Source organism: Paralichthys olivaceus, chromosome 13 (assembly GCF_024713975.1).
Source record: "Paralichthys olivaceus isolate ysfri-2021 chromosome 13, ASM2471397v2, whole genome shotgun sequence".
Classification (NCBI taxonomy): domain Eukaryota; kingdom Metazoa; phylum Chordata; class Actinopteri; order Pleuronectiformes; family Paralichthyidae; genus Paralichthys; species Paralichthys olivaceus.
Genome location: NC_091105.1, coordinates 4236390 through 4251648, shown reverse-complemented (window position 1 = coordinate 4251648; position 15259 = coordinate 4236390). Strand labels below are relative to the sequence as shown.

At 41.2% G+C, this 15259-nt stretch overlaps 3 protein-coding genes and 1 long non-coding RNA gene across 5 annotated transcripts in view; 2 read left to right on the top strand and 2 right to left on the bottom strand.

The window, feature by feature from the left end:
• Positions 1 to 672: 672 nt before the first annotated feature.
• On the bottom strand, positions 673 to 4660 carry scnm1 (sodium channel modifier 1). Of its 2 annotated transcripts, none has more exons than XM_069537826.1 (8): positions 4518 to 4660; positions 3445 to 3515; positions 3251 to 3339; positions 2463 to 2557; positions 1843 to 1943; positions 1583 to 1722; positions 1302 to 1398; positions 673 to 1211 (listed from the first exon to the last, which is right to left on the bottom strand). In XM_069537826.1, exons 2-8 carry the CDS (start codon positions 3456 to 3458, stop codon positions 1106 to 1108), a joined length of 642 nt encoding a protein of 213 aa, XP_069393927.1. In that variant the 5' UTR covers positions 3459 to 3515; positions 4518 to 4660; the 3' UTR covers positions 673 to 1105. The 2 variants fall into 2 exon arrangements, with proteins under 2 accessions (XP_069393927.1, XP_019948328.2); XM_020092769.2 differs by lacking the exon at positions 4518 to 4660 and adding an exon at positions 3670 to 4004.
• LOC138413589 (uncharacterized) overlaps positions 4142 to 15259 on the top strand; it is a 49460-nt gene continuing 38342 nt past the window's right edge. The window contains exon 1 of the long non-coding RNA XR_011245964.1: positions 4142 to 4299. This is a non-coding gene — a long non-coding RNA (uncharacterized lncRNA). The remainder of the gene's footprint in view (positions 4300 to 15259) is intronic.
• Positions 4217 to 7481, top strand: lysmd1 (LysM, putative peptidoglycan-binding, domain containing 1). The gene is made up of 3 exons (XM_069537827.1): positions 4217 to 4741; positions 5358 to 5659; positions 6513 to 7481. The coding sequence occupies exons 1-3, from the start codon at positions 4562 to 4564 to the stop codon at positions 6697 to 6699; spliced, it is 669 nt and encodes a 222-aa protein (XP_069393928.1). The 5' UTR covers positions 4217 to 4561; the 3' UTR covers positions 6700 to 7481.
• Positions 7482 to 15208, bottom strand: tnfaip8l2b (tumor necrosis factor, alpha-induced protein 8-like 2b). Its single transcript, XM_020092528.2, has 3 exons — positions 13602 to 15208; positions 9233 to 9556; positions 7482 to 8335 (listed from the first exon to the last, which is right to left on the bottom strand). The coding sequence occupies exons 2-3, from the start codon at positions 9548 to 9550 to the stop codon at positions 8093 to 8095; spliced, it is 561 nt and encodes a 186-aa protein (XP_019948087.1). The 5' UTR covers positions 9551 to 9556; positions 13602 to 15208; the 3' UTR covers positions 7482 to 8092.

The following is a 15259-nucleotide window of genomic DNA, read 5'->3' as shown; positions in this document are numbered from 1 at the left end:
GTGTGAGTCGTAACATTAAAAGGGCAGACGTGATATTAAAGGTCATGAGAACTTAAAAAAATCAATACCGCCAAGTCTCCATGACGAGCGACATTGATCTTACACGTACAGTAAATTAAGTGCGTCCCCGTGTGGTGGAGACTCCCTGAGCGCCAGAATAATGAAGTGAGCTTTCGACACTCATTAGTGGTGTCATCAGAAACTAACTCAGGTTAAAGACCATCTGCTCTCCTCCCACTGACCCCGGTATTATCCAATTTATACCAACTGTGCTGTGAAGAATGCTAACCAGTGGCTTCTCCACCCAGATTAGCACCAACACTGCAGCTCTGCGGCTGACGGAGAATTAGTCCTTCCAGATAAAAGCTATTGGACTGTGTTGAAATGGGTTAAATAAACAGAATAGGGTGATAATAATAACATAACTTTATCTGAACATGTCTCAGGTCTTTGTGTTCGCACATCGTATAAATATCATATTTCAGCTTGTTGTCTGACTGCTCTTTCATTTCCCTTTAAGATATTTTGTACAAATTCCTCTTTGTTTCTTTTTCTCAGGAACTACTTTAGTGAGTAATATTAGTCACAACTAAAATATTTTATGGTTAAAAGGATATATAAATATCCAGTATGATCTGTTTTCCAGACAATGTGTGGGAGGAGACGAGAACACTTGATTCTATTTTTTATTAGAATCGTCATGTCTTTAAGTGTGCTCGTTCTATGCAGCACCAAAAACAGAACATTTTCAGCACAGTGGATTCAATCTTTCTCCCAATCTATTTCTAAAACTGATTCTGTAAATGAAATGCTGTGACGTACAGAATCAGCTGACTGCGAGGAAATGATGCTTTTCATTAAATAGTCCGATCTGTTTTCAGCACAATAAAAGAATCACGAGTTGCGGTGGATGAAAACTAGAGGTTTTCTTTCACTGCTGGTGAGTGAGTGCACAGATGTAACAGTCTCTGAAACCAGCACAAGGAAATCATGTGATTCAATGAACGGTTGAAGTCTGCAGGTGGAATCTCAGTTATTTCATTCAGCAGCGTGGCTTCAGGACGTACCACCACGTTAAAAGTTCATCCGTGTTTTCCCACAGTTCTTAGTCCACTGAGTGGACGAGCGACGAAGGCTCCTCCTCGTCTGAATCAAACTCCACATTCTCGTCTTTGATCCACTGGCCGCCTCGGTCCTGTAGCCACCCGTCGCTGTGAAAAAGGCAAAAGCTGAAATGCACTGTGAACTGTGAGGTGAGTTCTCAGGTTCTGAGGCCTCAGTTTGAATTCAAACAAAAGTACCTTTTCAGTTTGAGGTAGTGCTCCAGCTCTCTCCTCCTCTCGGCTGTGATTGGCTGAGACGCCTTTGCATCATGCGATGGATTTAAGTCTTTATTGTCTGCAGGAGAAAAAACATCTATTCAAACTAAAACAGTCAAAGTTCATGATGGCGGCACCAACGTACAGGATATTTAAGCTAAATTCAGAGACAACATGTCTCCACTTCCTCTTGCTGCACATCTTTATTAACAATGTAAAGCTCCCTTCAACACCACATCTAAAAAAGTAAGAACAGACTTTACCTGCTGTGGAGCCACTGGAGCTTCCCGATGGAGCAGAGTTTGAAGCTTCACTTGTGTTTTCTTGCTCAGATGCAGTTTTGCAGTGAGCGCTGTCACTGACGACTGAGCTGATGCTCGTTGGTTCTTTTTCAGACTTTGTGCTTGAAAAAAGAAAAAAAAAAAAACAGGTTTATTAACTTTTGCTTTTCCTTTTTTTCCTGTTCTATGATATTTAAAGTAGAGTGTGTGATTCTGTATATATATTTTGAAATAAGCGTCACCTGGTTTTTCGATGGCAGCTGTTGTACGGTACCGTTTTCAACAGAGCGTGATGTGTGAGCTTTCGGGTTTGTTCCAGTAAAGGGGCTGAGCTGGACGGTTCCTAAAATCACAACAACAACAACAACAACAACAACAACATGTTATATGTGAATAATAGAAATTTCTCAAAAGTAGCTGGACACTCGCTCAGTCGTCAGCCCTATCAAATCCCTCTGTCGAGTGTTGTTTATGTTTTCCACACCAGACAACAGTGTTGAATGTGTTGGCAGGATGTTATTTGGTCATATGATAGTCACAGGGCTGCCACACACAATAACTCCCGACAAAACAACAGCCTCTGACACAATAACAACAGTATTTGACACAAGACGACAACATGGCGTGACTGTCTCAGTCAGAGAAAAATGACGTTTTTTAACTTCACATTGTTGTTTGCTCAAAGTGATCGTTTCCCAGCTGAATAATCAGACTGACTCATATCTGTTGCTCCCGGGATCGACAGTTTTTTCTGAATTGTTTGCTCAAGCGAGTAAACTGCAATTTGCCAAAGCAAACACGCTAAAAAAAAAACCACGGTGCTCATGACAGTTACAGTAAATGGAAATATGAAATAACAAACCTGTCCCCCGTCTTCGACCTGGACGTAGTTTTCATGTCGCCTCTTTGTTATTTCATTCTTCAGCTGTGTCTTTCTGCCATAGAATGATTTTAATCCTGAAATCCGGAAATGGAACATAAAACAGAACAGGAATTGTTTTCAAAGATACTATGACAATAATACACTGTGTGGAAATATGAATTACATAAACCATTACCATACCATTATTTTATAGTTATAGAGTAGAGTTATAGTTTATAGAGATCCCTTCATTATCTCTACATCTTGGGTGATACTGTAAACCAATGAGCTCGACAGCTTTACTGCATTGAATAAGACTTCACTTAATTGATCAAGTATTTTGATAATGGGTTAATTATTAAGGTTTTCATTTAAATAAAGTACAACTTCAAAATTCACAGGTTTCCACCTCTTTGATATGAATGATTTCTGGTTTACTTCATCTTCAGTGATGCAAGTAAACTGAAAAAACAAGCAGATTAGTAGTAAAACTATTATTTTACTGTTTAATTCACGCAGAACACAGTGTAGATACAAGCTAGACCGAGAGTTACTGAGGCAATAAAACAATATCTATAATTATTATAATGTCATTTTCACCCAAAAACTTGTTGTGAACCTTAACTTAATAATGATAATTTGATATTTATCGTTATAATTATCGATATCGGCTGATATGAACATATGAATGGAGGCCATGTTTTCCTGACAGAGTTATATAAGTTTTATTCTCAATAAGCTTGAGGAGGAACATGTCCATTCAAACCTTTCATGAAAGTGACTCTCACCTTCCAGATGCTTTTTCCCGTTTCTGTGAACCGTCAACATGTCAACGGTGTCAAACACAGGACGATACGAGCACACGAGGCAGGAATATCTGCACAACAACAAATCACACGTTCACAACCTCTCAACACTTTAGGTTTAAAACCGTTTGAGGAGATTTTCCACCGAACATGTCCGAATGCTAAGTGAACCTCACCTTCCATTTTTCATCAGAGCTGCTTCATCCTCCGGAATAAAGTGAGACAGGAGATTTTCCACACGTCGCTTCTGAAACACGAGATGATAAAAAAAACAGAAACAACTTTTAAGACCCTGGCTGCAGATTCCTGTTAGCTAGCATGATGCTAACAACAAAAACAACAACATGTCTATTCTGAGCCAAAGTTTCATGTAGAAAGGTTAAAAATACAAAAAGTTATACCTTCAGGATGTTTAACTGGCTCTTATCGTCACCTTCTCTTTTAAAGGACATGATTATAAAGTTTGATAATCTTAATATAGATCCCAGAAGAGAGGTGAGCTAGCTACAACACGACAAGCTAACTCCTGTTAGCAGCGATGCCTTCACCGTCAAACCGGAAGATTGGAAATACGGGCTTCCTCGTTGTACATAAAAGTTGAGCTGGGTTTTAGTTTAGTTTTTACTTTGTGTTGAACTCAACCTGGATTTAACTTTGGACTGACTCACATTGTTTACGTGTGCGACAACGTGGTTTGTTGTGAAGCCGTGTACAGTGGTGTCTAGTATGAAAGCCCATTATCGCCACTTGTAATAAAGAAAATAAAGATCCTGTAAGTCATTATAACGAGAAACCCTTCTCGTAATTAAGACTTAGTATCTAATAATTATATTATATTAAAGTGTGTATAATGTGGATCATGAGAAAAGATACATGTTTATGAATATCAAATTGACTGAAGGCTATAAAAGGCTGTAGTGAGTGACGGTTTTTTCTTTTTCTAACGACCCTGAACGCAGCAGCCGGACCCCCGGCAGCCATGGCAACACATGTCAGAAGAACAGCTGACAACTCGTGAACCTGCTAACTAGGTGAGTTAACCCGGTCACTAGGTGGGTTAACGTGTTTGAGGCGGGTTACTGTGGTCACCTGTGACCTGGACTCGACAGGTGACGTCAGCAAGACACGGTCACGGTTCGATTCCCGGAACACACGACGTCCGTCAACGGTAGTTAAGTTGACGGTTAAGCTAGCAGGCTAACTAAGCTGCTAGCTGTTAACATGTTTGTTCTCATGATGTGAGTTTTACTTGAACCGCGTTTCACCGCCGGTTTGCGGACTTTCGCCGCCTCAATGTCCGGGGGGCGAACGCCTCCTCCGGCCGACGGCAGCGGCCTGCTCCGGGGCAGCCGCACCAGGTCGTACGGGAGCCTGGTCCGGGCTCCGCTGTCTCCGGTTCCTCAGAGACGCATCGAGCACGAACTTCAGCCCGGAGAGACGCTGCCGGGCCTGGCCCTGAGATACGGAGTGTCCGTGAGTACCAGCCAGTTTTATCTTGAACACAATTATATCAAGATTAAACGATTAACACAAGTTTATAAACTTTAAACTCTTATTGTTTTTACTTTGTTTCTTATTACTGTAAAAACTACATTTCTGTCATCTTGAATTATTGAGATCTACAGATTAAATGTACAGGAGCTGCAGTGAGTTAAATTAAACTATGTCAGTGTTTCTTTCTAATCTGTTCACTTCGTATTCACATTTAACTAAAAAAACAATTTAACTGCCAATAAAATACGAATAATAATGTGTTTGTGCATCAGTGTTATTTATATCTCGTCTCCAGCCACAACCCTTTACGCCATAATTCTGAACATAACAACATAATACCTCTGTTGATAATGCATCAACCATGGACTGTTGAGTAAAGAGAGTCGAGTAAAGACCATAAATCTCAAGCAGGACACATCTCAGTTTAATTGTTTATTCACCGTTGCCATTAGGGGGGGAAAGAAAAAAGCCTGATTGAAATCAGTGGAAGGAAAAAAAGAAATTGAATTTGAGTTCTGTCCTGCTTGTGATTTTATTAAATAATTGAGACTGAGAAAAGTTTAAAACAAGTCTTGATGAGTTTGTTCTCTTGCAGATGGAGCAAATCAAACGAGCGAATAGACTCTACACCAATGACTCAATATTCCTGAAGAAGTCCCTGTCCATCCCTGTGCTGTCGGACTTGGACGTCTGCAGTAACGGGCTTGACTTGGCGGCTGAAGACGATGCTGGCTGTGCTCAGAATGGGCATTCGGGGAGCGCCTCTGAGAATAAGCCCTGTGACGGCAATGAAAGGGCGGCAGACCTGACTCCAGTGGGTTTTTTGAAAAGGTTGGATGAGTTGATAAACCAGTCAAAGGAAGCTGCTGTCAAAGGAGTCCAGGACGCAGAGAAAAGGTAGAACAGCCTCTGACGGCTTGTTTACACTGGCTGTTCAGACTTTATGTTGTTTGAGTCCTGAAGCTGTTTGGTTTCTTTGTCTCTTTGCTGTATTTTAACTGTCAATATATTTAATTTGCATATCACCTCACCGCTTGTTTATTTTTGTGTCGTTAAAATCGACAGATTTATGGGTTGGAAGATAAATCGTGCGATATAAACCTTTCACAGACATTTGAGCTTGATTAATCTCAACGTTAAATACAAAGACAGACGCAGCCCTCTGTCCCATGTTGTCCGTATTTGTGCACGTCTTCTGAATGCAGCATAATTGAGCCTTCAGGAATCATTGACAATGTATTCATTATATAGATATGTAGATGCACCGGTAACACATCAGTATCAGAATTAGTTTTCATTCCACTTCGACCCCAAAAAGTATCAAGGCTCTATTTATATAATTTCACAATTTGTTTGTTTTATATCGTCCCAAACAAACCAGTTTTGATGTAGTGAAAGTTTTTATATATATATATATATATATATTTTTTTTTTTTTTTTTGAGTTATTTATTTATTGTGGCCAACAAGCTTGATTGAAAACATGTTTTCAGTTGTATCTCTGAGATCATGTTCACATTCAGGTTGCATTGCAGAATCACATTTTGTCACCAGCTTGTTTCGTCACCTTTTGAACCACATCCTTTGTTTTGCTCGTCAGTTTTATGTGAGTGTATTTCCTAAAAGTCTGTTTCGAACTTTTGATCTCATTCTCTAAAAGCTTCTCAAAGTTGCCAAAGATGAACTCTTGACTGATTTAATGAGTCACATCAGGCCTCACTCTATCTTCTCCTCCTGTTTACTCTTCACAGGGTTGCCGCCCTAGAAGCAGCTTGCACCAGCGGCACGTCCAACTGTGGGCGTCTATCGCGCTCACAGAGTGTCAGTACTTCCTACATAGCGCAGCAGCCAGAGGTGGCGTACAGGGCGGTGCCCCTCACTGTCACCAAGCTCACGAAGAAACTGAGAGACAGAGAGGATGAGATCTTTGAGCTGTGAAAGACATGGCGCTGGGTTTGGCCTATGTGGGATGATACATTACAGATAAAGGTTACTTGTGATTTCAAAGTGAAGTTTTATATTGACCTTTTAAATGGAAAGTCTTTCTAAATTAATATTGCACTCTTGTATTTTTATTTATTTGTTGATATGCAAGGTTTGAGTATCTTCATATGGCTGTGGTTTTTTTTTTTTTTTTTTACAGAGCTTGTTCTCACAAGTGCGTGAAATGTTAAACATGAGAATTTACAGTCACATGTTGGTTCAGTCATATGACCGTTCACAAGTCAACACGTGGTTGTGTGTAATGCTACCTCATGGCTTGAAAGTGCAAAAAATGTCTAAGTCTTCCAGCAAAAAATACTTGATGCCATGATCCGTGATATGTAAAGTGCATACAGTCCGTCAGGTTCGCTGTAAAACAAAGAATTGACCATAAATGTTTTTTTCCTGAATAAGTAAAACTACAATGAAGCCAAAGTTTAAAAAAGAGACTTTTTTTTAGAATATATTTCCACAGCAATATTCTTTATTTTTTATGGAAATGTTTTCAATTCCAATAACTTTTTTTTATAGTTTATTTTAAAGCAAAAAACGGTATTTGATCCCATGCTTAGGTCTGAATATATTTTCTCCGTCATCGATCTGTTTCTGTAACTGACGTCTGTCCATGTTATTGTTACGCGAAAGGAAAAGACTGTTACATGAGCTGGAACGTCCGGTCAGGACTTCACTTTCCCTTTGTCTGTTGAAATTAAACATCATTATCATGGAAACCAAAAGAATAACACACAAGTCTTTATCTCAACCAGTGATTGTCAGCCGTTTTTCAGGAAAACACAAATTATAGGATTAAGATTGAAGCTTGTGCCGTCAACAGTGTGATGCTTTCAAACATGTTTGTAACTGCAAAGTGATGGTGGGAGTAATTGTCCACTGTGAGGTTCTCTGTTATCGGCCGGACTGTTTCTGCACGTTGAGTTGCTGCTACATCACTTTGACCACCAGATGGCAGTGCTGGATTACAGTGGCACTGACTTGTTCTGTGTGTTTTCTCCATAATGCAGAACTTCAGTAGTAACTTTTCAAATTATAAACATCTGATGACAATTTACTATCTAATAAAACAGCGGAATATAAATCTGTTTAAATTCAAGTTTGGTGTCCATGGACAATATATCTCCTCTAAACCTAAAAACAAAATTAAAGGGATGACTCAACCACCTTTATTTTTATCCCATGTATTCTTCCAGAACAATGGGGGAGCTCGTCTTTCGTTGCCGGTCCTCAGCAGCAGTATATATTTTTAAATTTTTTTGTCCTTGTCCAGCAGTTCATAGTCGTCAGTGTCTGCCTTTAGATCTCCCAGTGTCTGACTGACGCTGCTCCTCCGTCATATTGTGCCGTCCTCCACCAGTTTGTCGAGTCCTTTGCAGATCTTGGTGAGGTTCGGTCGAAAGGGGCCGTTGGGGTCGTACAGTTTGGTCAGCAGCTCCGGGTCGGAGTAATGGTTGAAGACGTGGTTGATGCGACCGTGGGATTTGGGGGTGAGGTGTGTGTTGACCAGCTTCAGCAGCAGATCCCTGCAGTTCGTCAGGAGGTCGGCCATCACCGCTTTGTCGAAGGTGAAATCCACCTGCATCGGTCAGGAAACATAAATAAAACTGGACTGTAAATAAAGATGGACGACACGACAGATCCCCTAAAGTGAAGCCAAAATGTCTTGATTGCCCCCTGGTGGCTGTCTGCAGTACATGTCATAAACCTGTCTCCTTCATGTTAGCAGATGGGATATGGGCCAAACTAAAACATAAACACACTCATCACATACACTAATGTCTATAAACTTAAGGTGGTGCAACCACGTCAAATATTTACTCAAGCCAATAAATATGCCCAGGTGAACAAATGCTTGATACATGTGAAAGTAACTTTGGTGATTGTATCATTTTGTAGTTGATTTTCCATCTTAAAATATAATTGTGGATGCTTAAGATTCTGTATACCTCGCCAATTTAATGCAAACGTCTTAATTTGTTAATACAACACACAACAATAGAAATTATAACTTATAGCGCAGTGTTTATATACAGGATCATTTTGACTTGACTTTTAGTTCCTAGAGGTTGGAACTGTTATAATCTTGTCATGAATCATTTTGACTCAAATCTAAAATCAAAGTGTGAAATAAACCTATTTAAGTTCTGTGGAAACAGGCTGTTAAAGTCACTGAGTGTGTAGTTGAACTAAAATTAATCCAACACTTCATAGAAAGGTTGAGCTGCAGATAAAACACACGTCCACTCTTGACTATATAACTTTAGTAGCATATAGACGGCTTGAAGTGGTTTCTGTTCATCAAGTTTTTTATTAAATTGACTTCTGTCCCTGAACAATTACAAGTGCACTTTTTCTCCAGATATTTATTTATCTGTGGTAAATTAGAAATATTATTGACAGATTTAATTATATTTGCTTCAAATCACTGCATACAACATCTGCCTTTATTAAAGCTCAATATGAGAAAACCTACCTCGTAGAAGCTGATCGCAGTCATCGCCCCCTGATGCAGCTTTTTCTTAAAGTCCTGGGCCAAACCCAGCTCCTCTGTGCTGAACCTGTTGTTTCTGAACAGGATGCCGATCTTCACCGCGATCTTGCACAGGTCTTTGATCACTTTCTGGGCCTCTGTCTTATTTCCCGAGTACTCTTTGGAGATGCGATACAGTTCGTCCAGGATCTCGCTGGTGGTGTCATCGATGAACATTTGCACTGAGCTCTTGCTGGCCATGGAGCTGAAGATCTTCTTCTGCACCTTCAAGGCCATGTCCTTGGTGCTGAAGGCGTCCATGTCTGCCTGAAATGTCAGGGGAAAGAAAACCACAAATTAAAGATAAACAAGAATAAGAGAAATAATAATCCAACAGCCGGTGGAAATAATTAAATCACGTGGCGACAGTTTAAGGACGTTTAATGCAGTTTAATACTCTCTCTACCTCCTGTGATTGGTCCAAATGTCCAAACCAATCAGAAAAGTGTTTCACTCTGCAAACAAACAGAACCATGGTTCAGTTTGATCCAGACCCAGAACCCAGCTGTTAGTCACACAAAATTCGGTCAATTGGTTCAGACCGTGATATTTAGGTTCAGATTAAACTGAAAAGTCAGAAGGTCCCTAAATGTCGCAAATTAGCTATTTTTTTAAACTGTAATAAACACAAACTCTTTAGGACGTCACGCCCATTAATCCTTCAACATGAAATCTGCTCACTGAACTTAAGACTCACAGAAGAAAAAATTATTAACTGATTTAGTTTTTATTGAACATAAATTTGAATTTTTCTCCTCCTGGGGAAAAATAATATTCTCCAAAATAAAAAGTACTAAATGTAAAATAATCCAACTTTAAGAGAATAGTTGAGCCTTATAAGAAGAGCGTTTTCACACTTTGCGGTCAGGCACAGCTTCATTCTTCTGCTGCCAGACACCAGCGGAGGAGGTGGAGGTTAAGTGCTGTGTTCAAGGGCAAAGCGTTTGTTGTTGTGGAGTCTGGGGAGGAGGCAACACATGCTCACCTCTCTCATCCAAATTTCCTCCATCATCTGGGGAATTGAACTGGCGACTCTCCAGTCATTACTGCGACTCTCTAACCTTCAGATTGTCATCCATCCCAACACCTCATCACTGAAGTACAATTCACTGTCCCTATTATTAATACACATTCAGTATTTGACAGTTTTTAAAAGTAAATCGTTTTTTCCGCGCCGCTAAATCAACGGTGAAAATACAGTGTTGTGTTTCATCGGAAGCTTTTGTGTAACGTTAGCTGCAGTGTTTGTGTTTGGATCTGACATGTATGAAGCCGAGAGGGAAAAGCTCCATGGAGGAGACTCCACAGAGGCTTTTAATTTCTCCACTGAGATTTTAACCACATGTAGCATCCATCACAGAGAAGCCCCGCCGGGAGGTCATCAACATGCAAACGGCTCCACACGACACAGAATCCACTGTTTGTCTTTGATAGTCAACACAGATGGAATTAATTCCATTTTAATTCAGATTTATTTCTCCCTAATCTCTGACACCAAAGCAAGAGTGGATTATAAACTGAAGAATTCATGTTTACTTAGCCCATGTTTTTGAAATGGATTATAATGGACGGATGAAATTACAGAAAAGTGTTAGGGCCAGCCACGATGAAACAAAATTACAGGAGGAAGTTTTTACGTGTTTTGTCAATAAAGAAAAAATGTTGAGAATCAAATCACTAAAATCAGGATTTTCTTCATTTTTTTGCAAATGAAGTCGAAATGTTGAGAAGAACGTCAAACAAATCTTTACCATGCATCAGTTCCACTGACACAGCTCCCACTTCCTATGTCTTTTTATTTTAACACGTTTACAGGCTAAGACTGCAAACAGGCGACGTTCACTGAGGGTTTTTCAGTCTAACTTTCTGCACTGAATCCCTCTTGTGTGGCTTGTGTGAACAAGTATTTGAGAGAAGCAGGGAGGCTGCATAGCTGAAGCAGGTCCGTGCCTGCAGTTTCCAGATTGCATCAATGTTGGGGCAAAGACAGAGAGTGAGCAACACGAGCCTGGTGGCTACTTTAATTACTATCCTGGGGTCTGTGCTTGTGTAAAACAACGGTGAAGTTACTGAAACATCCTGTGCATTAGCACCAACATATTCTCCGTAAGCTGTCAGTGACTGTCTCCCTGATGGAGGCTCTAATGTGTTTCCTTCATGGCTGTTTGTGCTTATTAGACAATGATGCTTTTCTCATTGTCCAGCGTTAGCGATGCACAGTCAGCGCTGCGAGCAAACGACTCCACGGTTCACTAAAAAACCTGAAAGAGCTTCGGTCGCATTAATGATCATATAATGCTAATATGCAGCACTTTGAGATGACTCTACCCGACGCCGGCCTGCATCCGAATCCCTGCTGCAGCATCCGTAATTACCACGCGGCCATTTTCACAGGATATCTCACTCAGTTCTGTTTTACATGCTCAGCCACTCATTCTGAACAAGTGTGACATTTCTAATGGCTTGCTGTGTTACGAAAGCTTCGGATTCCCTGTGGGGAATTAGAGAACATTCATTAGATTAATTTCCCTTAACGGTGATAATGGAAGTGGAGCAGCGTGATAGCTATTTCAGATTCATGCTTCAATCTCATTCATTTGCTAAAAAGACTACAGGGATTTGAGGGACGTGAACAGCAGGGATTCGCCAGCCAGAGCTCCTCATAACGAAATGTAACTCGGCAGCTGGAGACGGCTCGTCGCTCGGCTTTTCATCCATCTCCATTGTTGACTTCATGTGGATCTATCAGGGCTGTTTGCAGAGCACTGAAACCGCAGCTCCACTTTCTTGTCGTGGACGTCAGTCACATCAAGGACACTTTCAATGTTGAGCATTAATTTTTCAGGTGCAGATGAACGACGAGCGCCTTTAAACACCAGTTTGTCATCTGCGTTAAATGTTCAATTATCTGTTCTCCTTCTTAACACCTGCTGGTGAGGGTGCACTCTGTGAGATCTGCCACCGTCTGGGGAACTAAATTTAAAAAACGACAAGAGCAGAGGTCTTTCTATCACAGCGGAGATGCTCGTGTTAAGATTCAGAGTTGTTGGAACAGCATGTGGGGAAGAATCCTCAAATGTTAACGGACAGTCAGAGAGAGGTCAATGATTGGTGGATCCATCCAGGCAGGCAGGAGAGGTAAATATTTAGCATTCCTCAGATGACACCAGCGTTTGAGCCTCAGTGTTTGTGTGCATGTATGAACCTGTGTGCATTTCTCAGTAAAAGTGGTTTCTGGTGCATTCATGTATGTTTGGGAATTAGAGAATGTTCTGTGTGTTGCAGAGGGGGGATTCATGAAGCCCCCTTTTGACTTGGCCAATGAAAATGTGTCTTGTACAGTTAGAAGACATGAGCAGGGCCTCATTATTATGAGCTCGACAGATACACTGGACGACCTCAGGCGGTTTGGTCTCTTTTCAAAGACCTGCAGCCTTTTCATCAGGTTGAACAATGACAACGTTCCAGAAAAGCCAAACCAGTCAATCAGATTTAATGAGACTTTTATTTTCTCCTGGTAATTAGGCGGGAGAAAATGTTACCAGTGAAACTACAGCAGCCTTCAGCATGTGATGGTGAAATGTCACTTCCGCTGTCTCTTTTGAACTTGGCAGGACGAGGCTGTAGGTTGAGATTTGCTGATATTGTTTAGCACTTCAACTTGTTGTGTAACTCTTGGATTTAAACTTACTTCAGTGAGTCGACCGAACCGCGTCGCTAAACCATCTGCGATAAACGAGAGAGGGCTCTGAAACCCTCAGAATGCACATATAGCAGTTTTTTTGTCAACATTTCGCAACTCTTCCGAATTGTCATTGCTCAAACCTGAAAAGGGAAGCGAAACAGACGGCAGTTGGCTGAGAGCGGTGTGTCATCCGCAAAGGCCCACAGTTTATAATTCATCTCTCGTATCTGCACCATAGCGGGGGTGACTTCTCAACCTCTTCACAGTCTTTGGCTTCGGCCTAACGTGCCTCAGTTCAAAGTAGACCAGCCCAGCGAGGGAGGAAGGGAAAGTCCTCTGCCTCGAGATTTGAGTCGAGCAACTCGCAGCCTGTGCAAACAGAAAGCGTGAGCTCCACATCTGTGCATGTCACTGTACTTGTTCCAGCATGACCGTGAGCGTACGAGCACATCTCCCAGCTCGCGCCCAAGATGGGGAAGTGGAGAGTCAACACACAATTTGTTCCAATCATCACTCTGAGTGTGTCTGTGCCGGAGAGCCAGACAACCAACACTTCATTTTTCCAGCACTAATCTGGGCCCAGAGGATTCTTTTAAGTGGCACACGAGCGAGACAGGAGTGTCTTACCTTTTTGTGTGTCTCTGTGTGTGTGTGAGTGTGTGCTGGGTCCCCCTCCCTCCTCGGCTGTGTCTCTCTCTCTCTCTCTCCCTCTGCTCTGGGTTGACGGCTCAGGCCGCTGGATTTACAAAGATCCCTCCATCTTCAGCAGGAGCAGAACCAAAACCCAGAGAAACAGCAGCAGCCCTCCTGCAGCTTCTCTGTTCCTGCCACACTGTCTTAAGATAATGTTGAGTTGTACTTCCTTGAGGAACTAAATTGCTATGACACACCCCTCAGCCTGTATGTCTCTCTCTCTCTCTCTCTCTCTCTCTCTCTCTCGTTTCCCTCTGAAACTCTAACTCTTGAAACCACTGTGTTCCTCTCTTGCCCTCACTCATCTGTTTCTCACACTCTTTTTGAATCTCTCTCTCTCTCTCTCTCTACTCCCTCTCTGTCTGTATTGCTGACGCTCTGCCTCTGCTTGTCCTGACAAGTGAAAACCCCAGAAAGAATTTAGCAATAATCCAGTGATGCAGCCGCTTGAAAGGGGAGCGGCTTAACCCCCTTTTTGTTGTTCACCTTGGATGGAATGTGGCTCCTGTCAGTGGCGTTGTGCACCGTGTCACCTCTGTGTGTGTCTGTGTGTGTCTGTGTGTGTCTGTGTGTGTGTGTGTGTGTGTGTGTCATTCTGACGCACGGTCATAGCTCACAGGCTGAAATGAAACTTTTACTGACCCACAGTGGTAAAAGGTACTTTATGGACTAAAGGTGGAGCTGACGTATGTGACGATATCTAGCTCTGTGTGTGTGTTTTATCTGCTTGTAAAGCCATAGTTGTGTTTAATGTTCAGTCCTAAGTTGCAGTAATGTTGCGTGTGCAACTTCAAACATTTAACCTGGTTTTAATCGTTCCACAGAAGGATTCTAAACAGAAAAATCTAATTACACATTAAATAAATGTTTCTTTTGGTTGTTCTTATCACGCAGATTTGTTCAAGTGTTAATGTTTCTCATAAGTTTGGTTTTAATTGACGTCCCGACTACCGATCACTTCCGGCAGACTCTGGCTCCAATTTACGTCATTGGTGCAGGAGGGCAGCGTTCTTTTACAGGATATGGATTTATAAACTGTTTACCATCCTGGTGTTTTCAGGTTTTGCCTGACCTCTTGTCAGTTTAGTTTTTTTTTAAATCATGTTTAGAAATCTATCATCAACAGATGTATTTGAAACCATGGTGGCCCATGTCCCATCCTGCCGCTGATCTGATATCTATGTGTTTGTGCAACTTGGTGTAGAGTTAAATAAAAATCTGGATCTATAAATGTGGTTTCATAAGGAAATAGGCTTTATGCAGCTGTTGTGCAGTTACAAACAGAGCAGGAATCTTGCAACTACCATCAATATGTAGCTAGAAAACATGGATACAGGAGGGAATTAATAGTTTATAAGCATCTACAATCGTTTTAGATCTATGTCCCAATGCACATGATGTGTTTGGTGCAGAATTTAAGGGACTGTGATTTGTGTTTTAGCTTGATCCAACCTGCGAAATGATGCATATCGACATTACAGAGATATAATTCCCTGATAACTAATTTATCATGGTGAGAAGTTCACATCATAAAGTAATTTCCCTTTTTAGAACTGGTGAGTTTGATTGAAGTCACAGTAAAACTAAAAGTT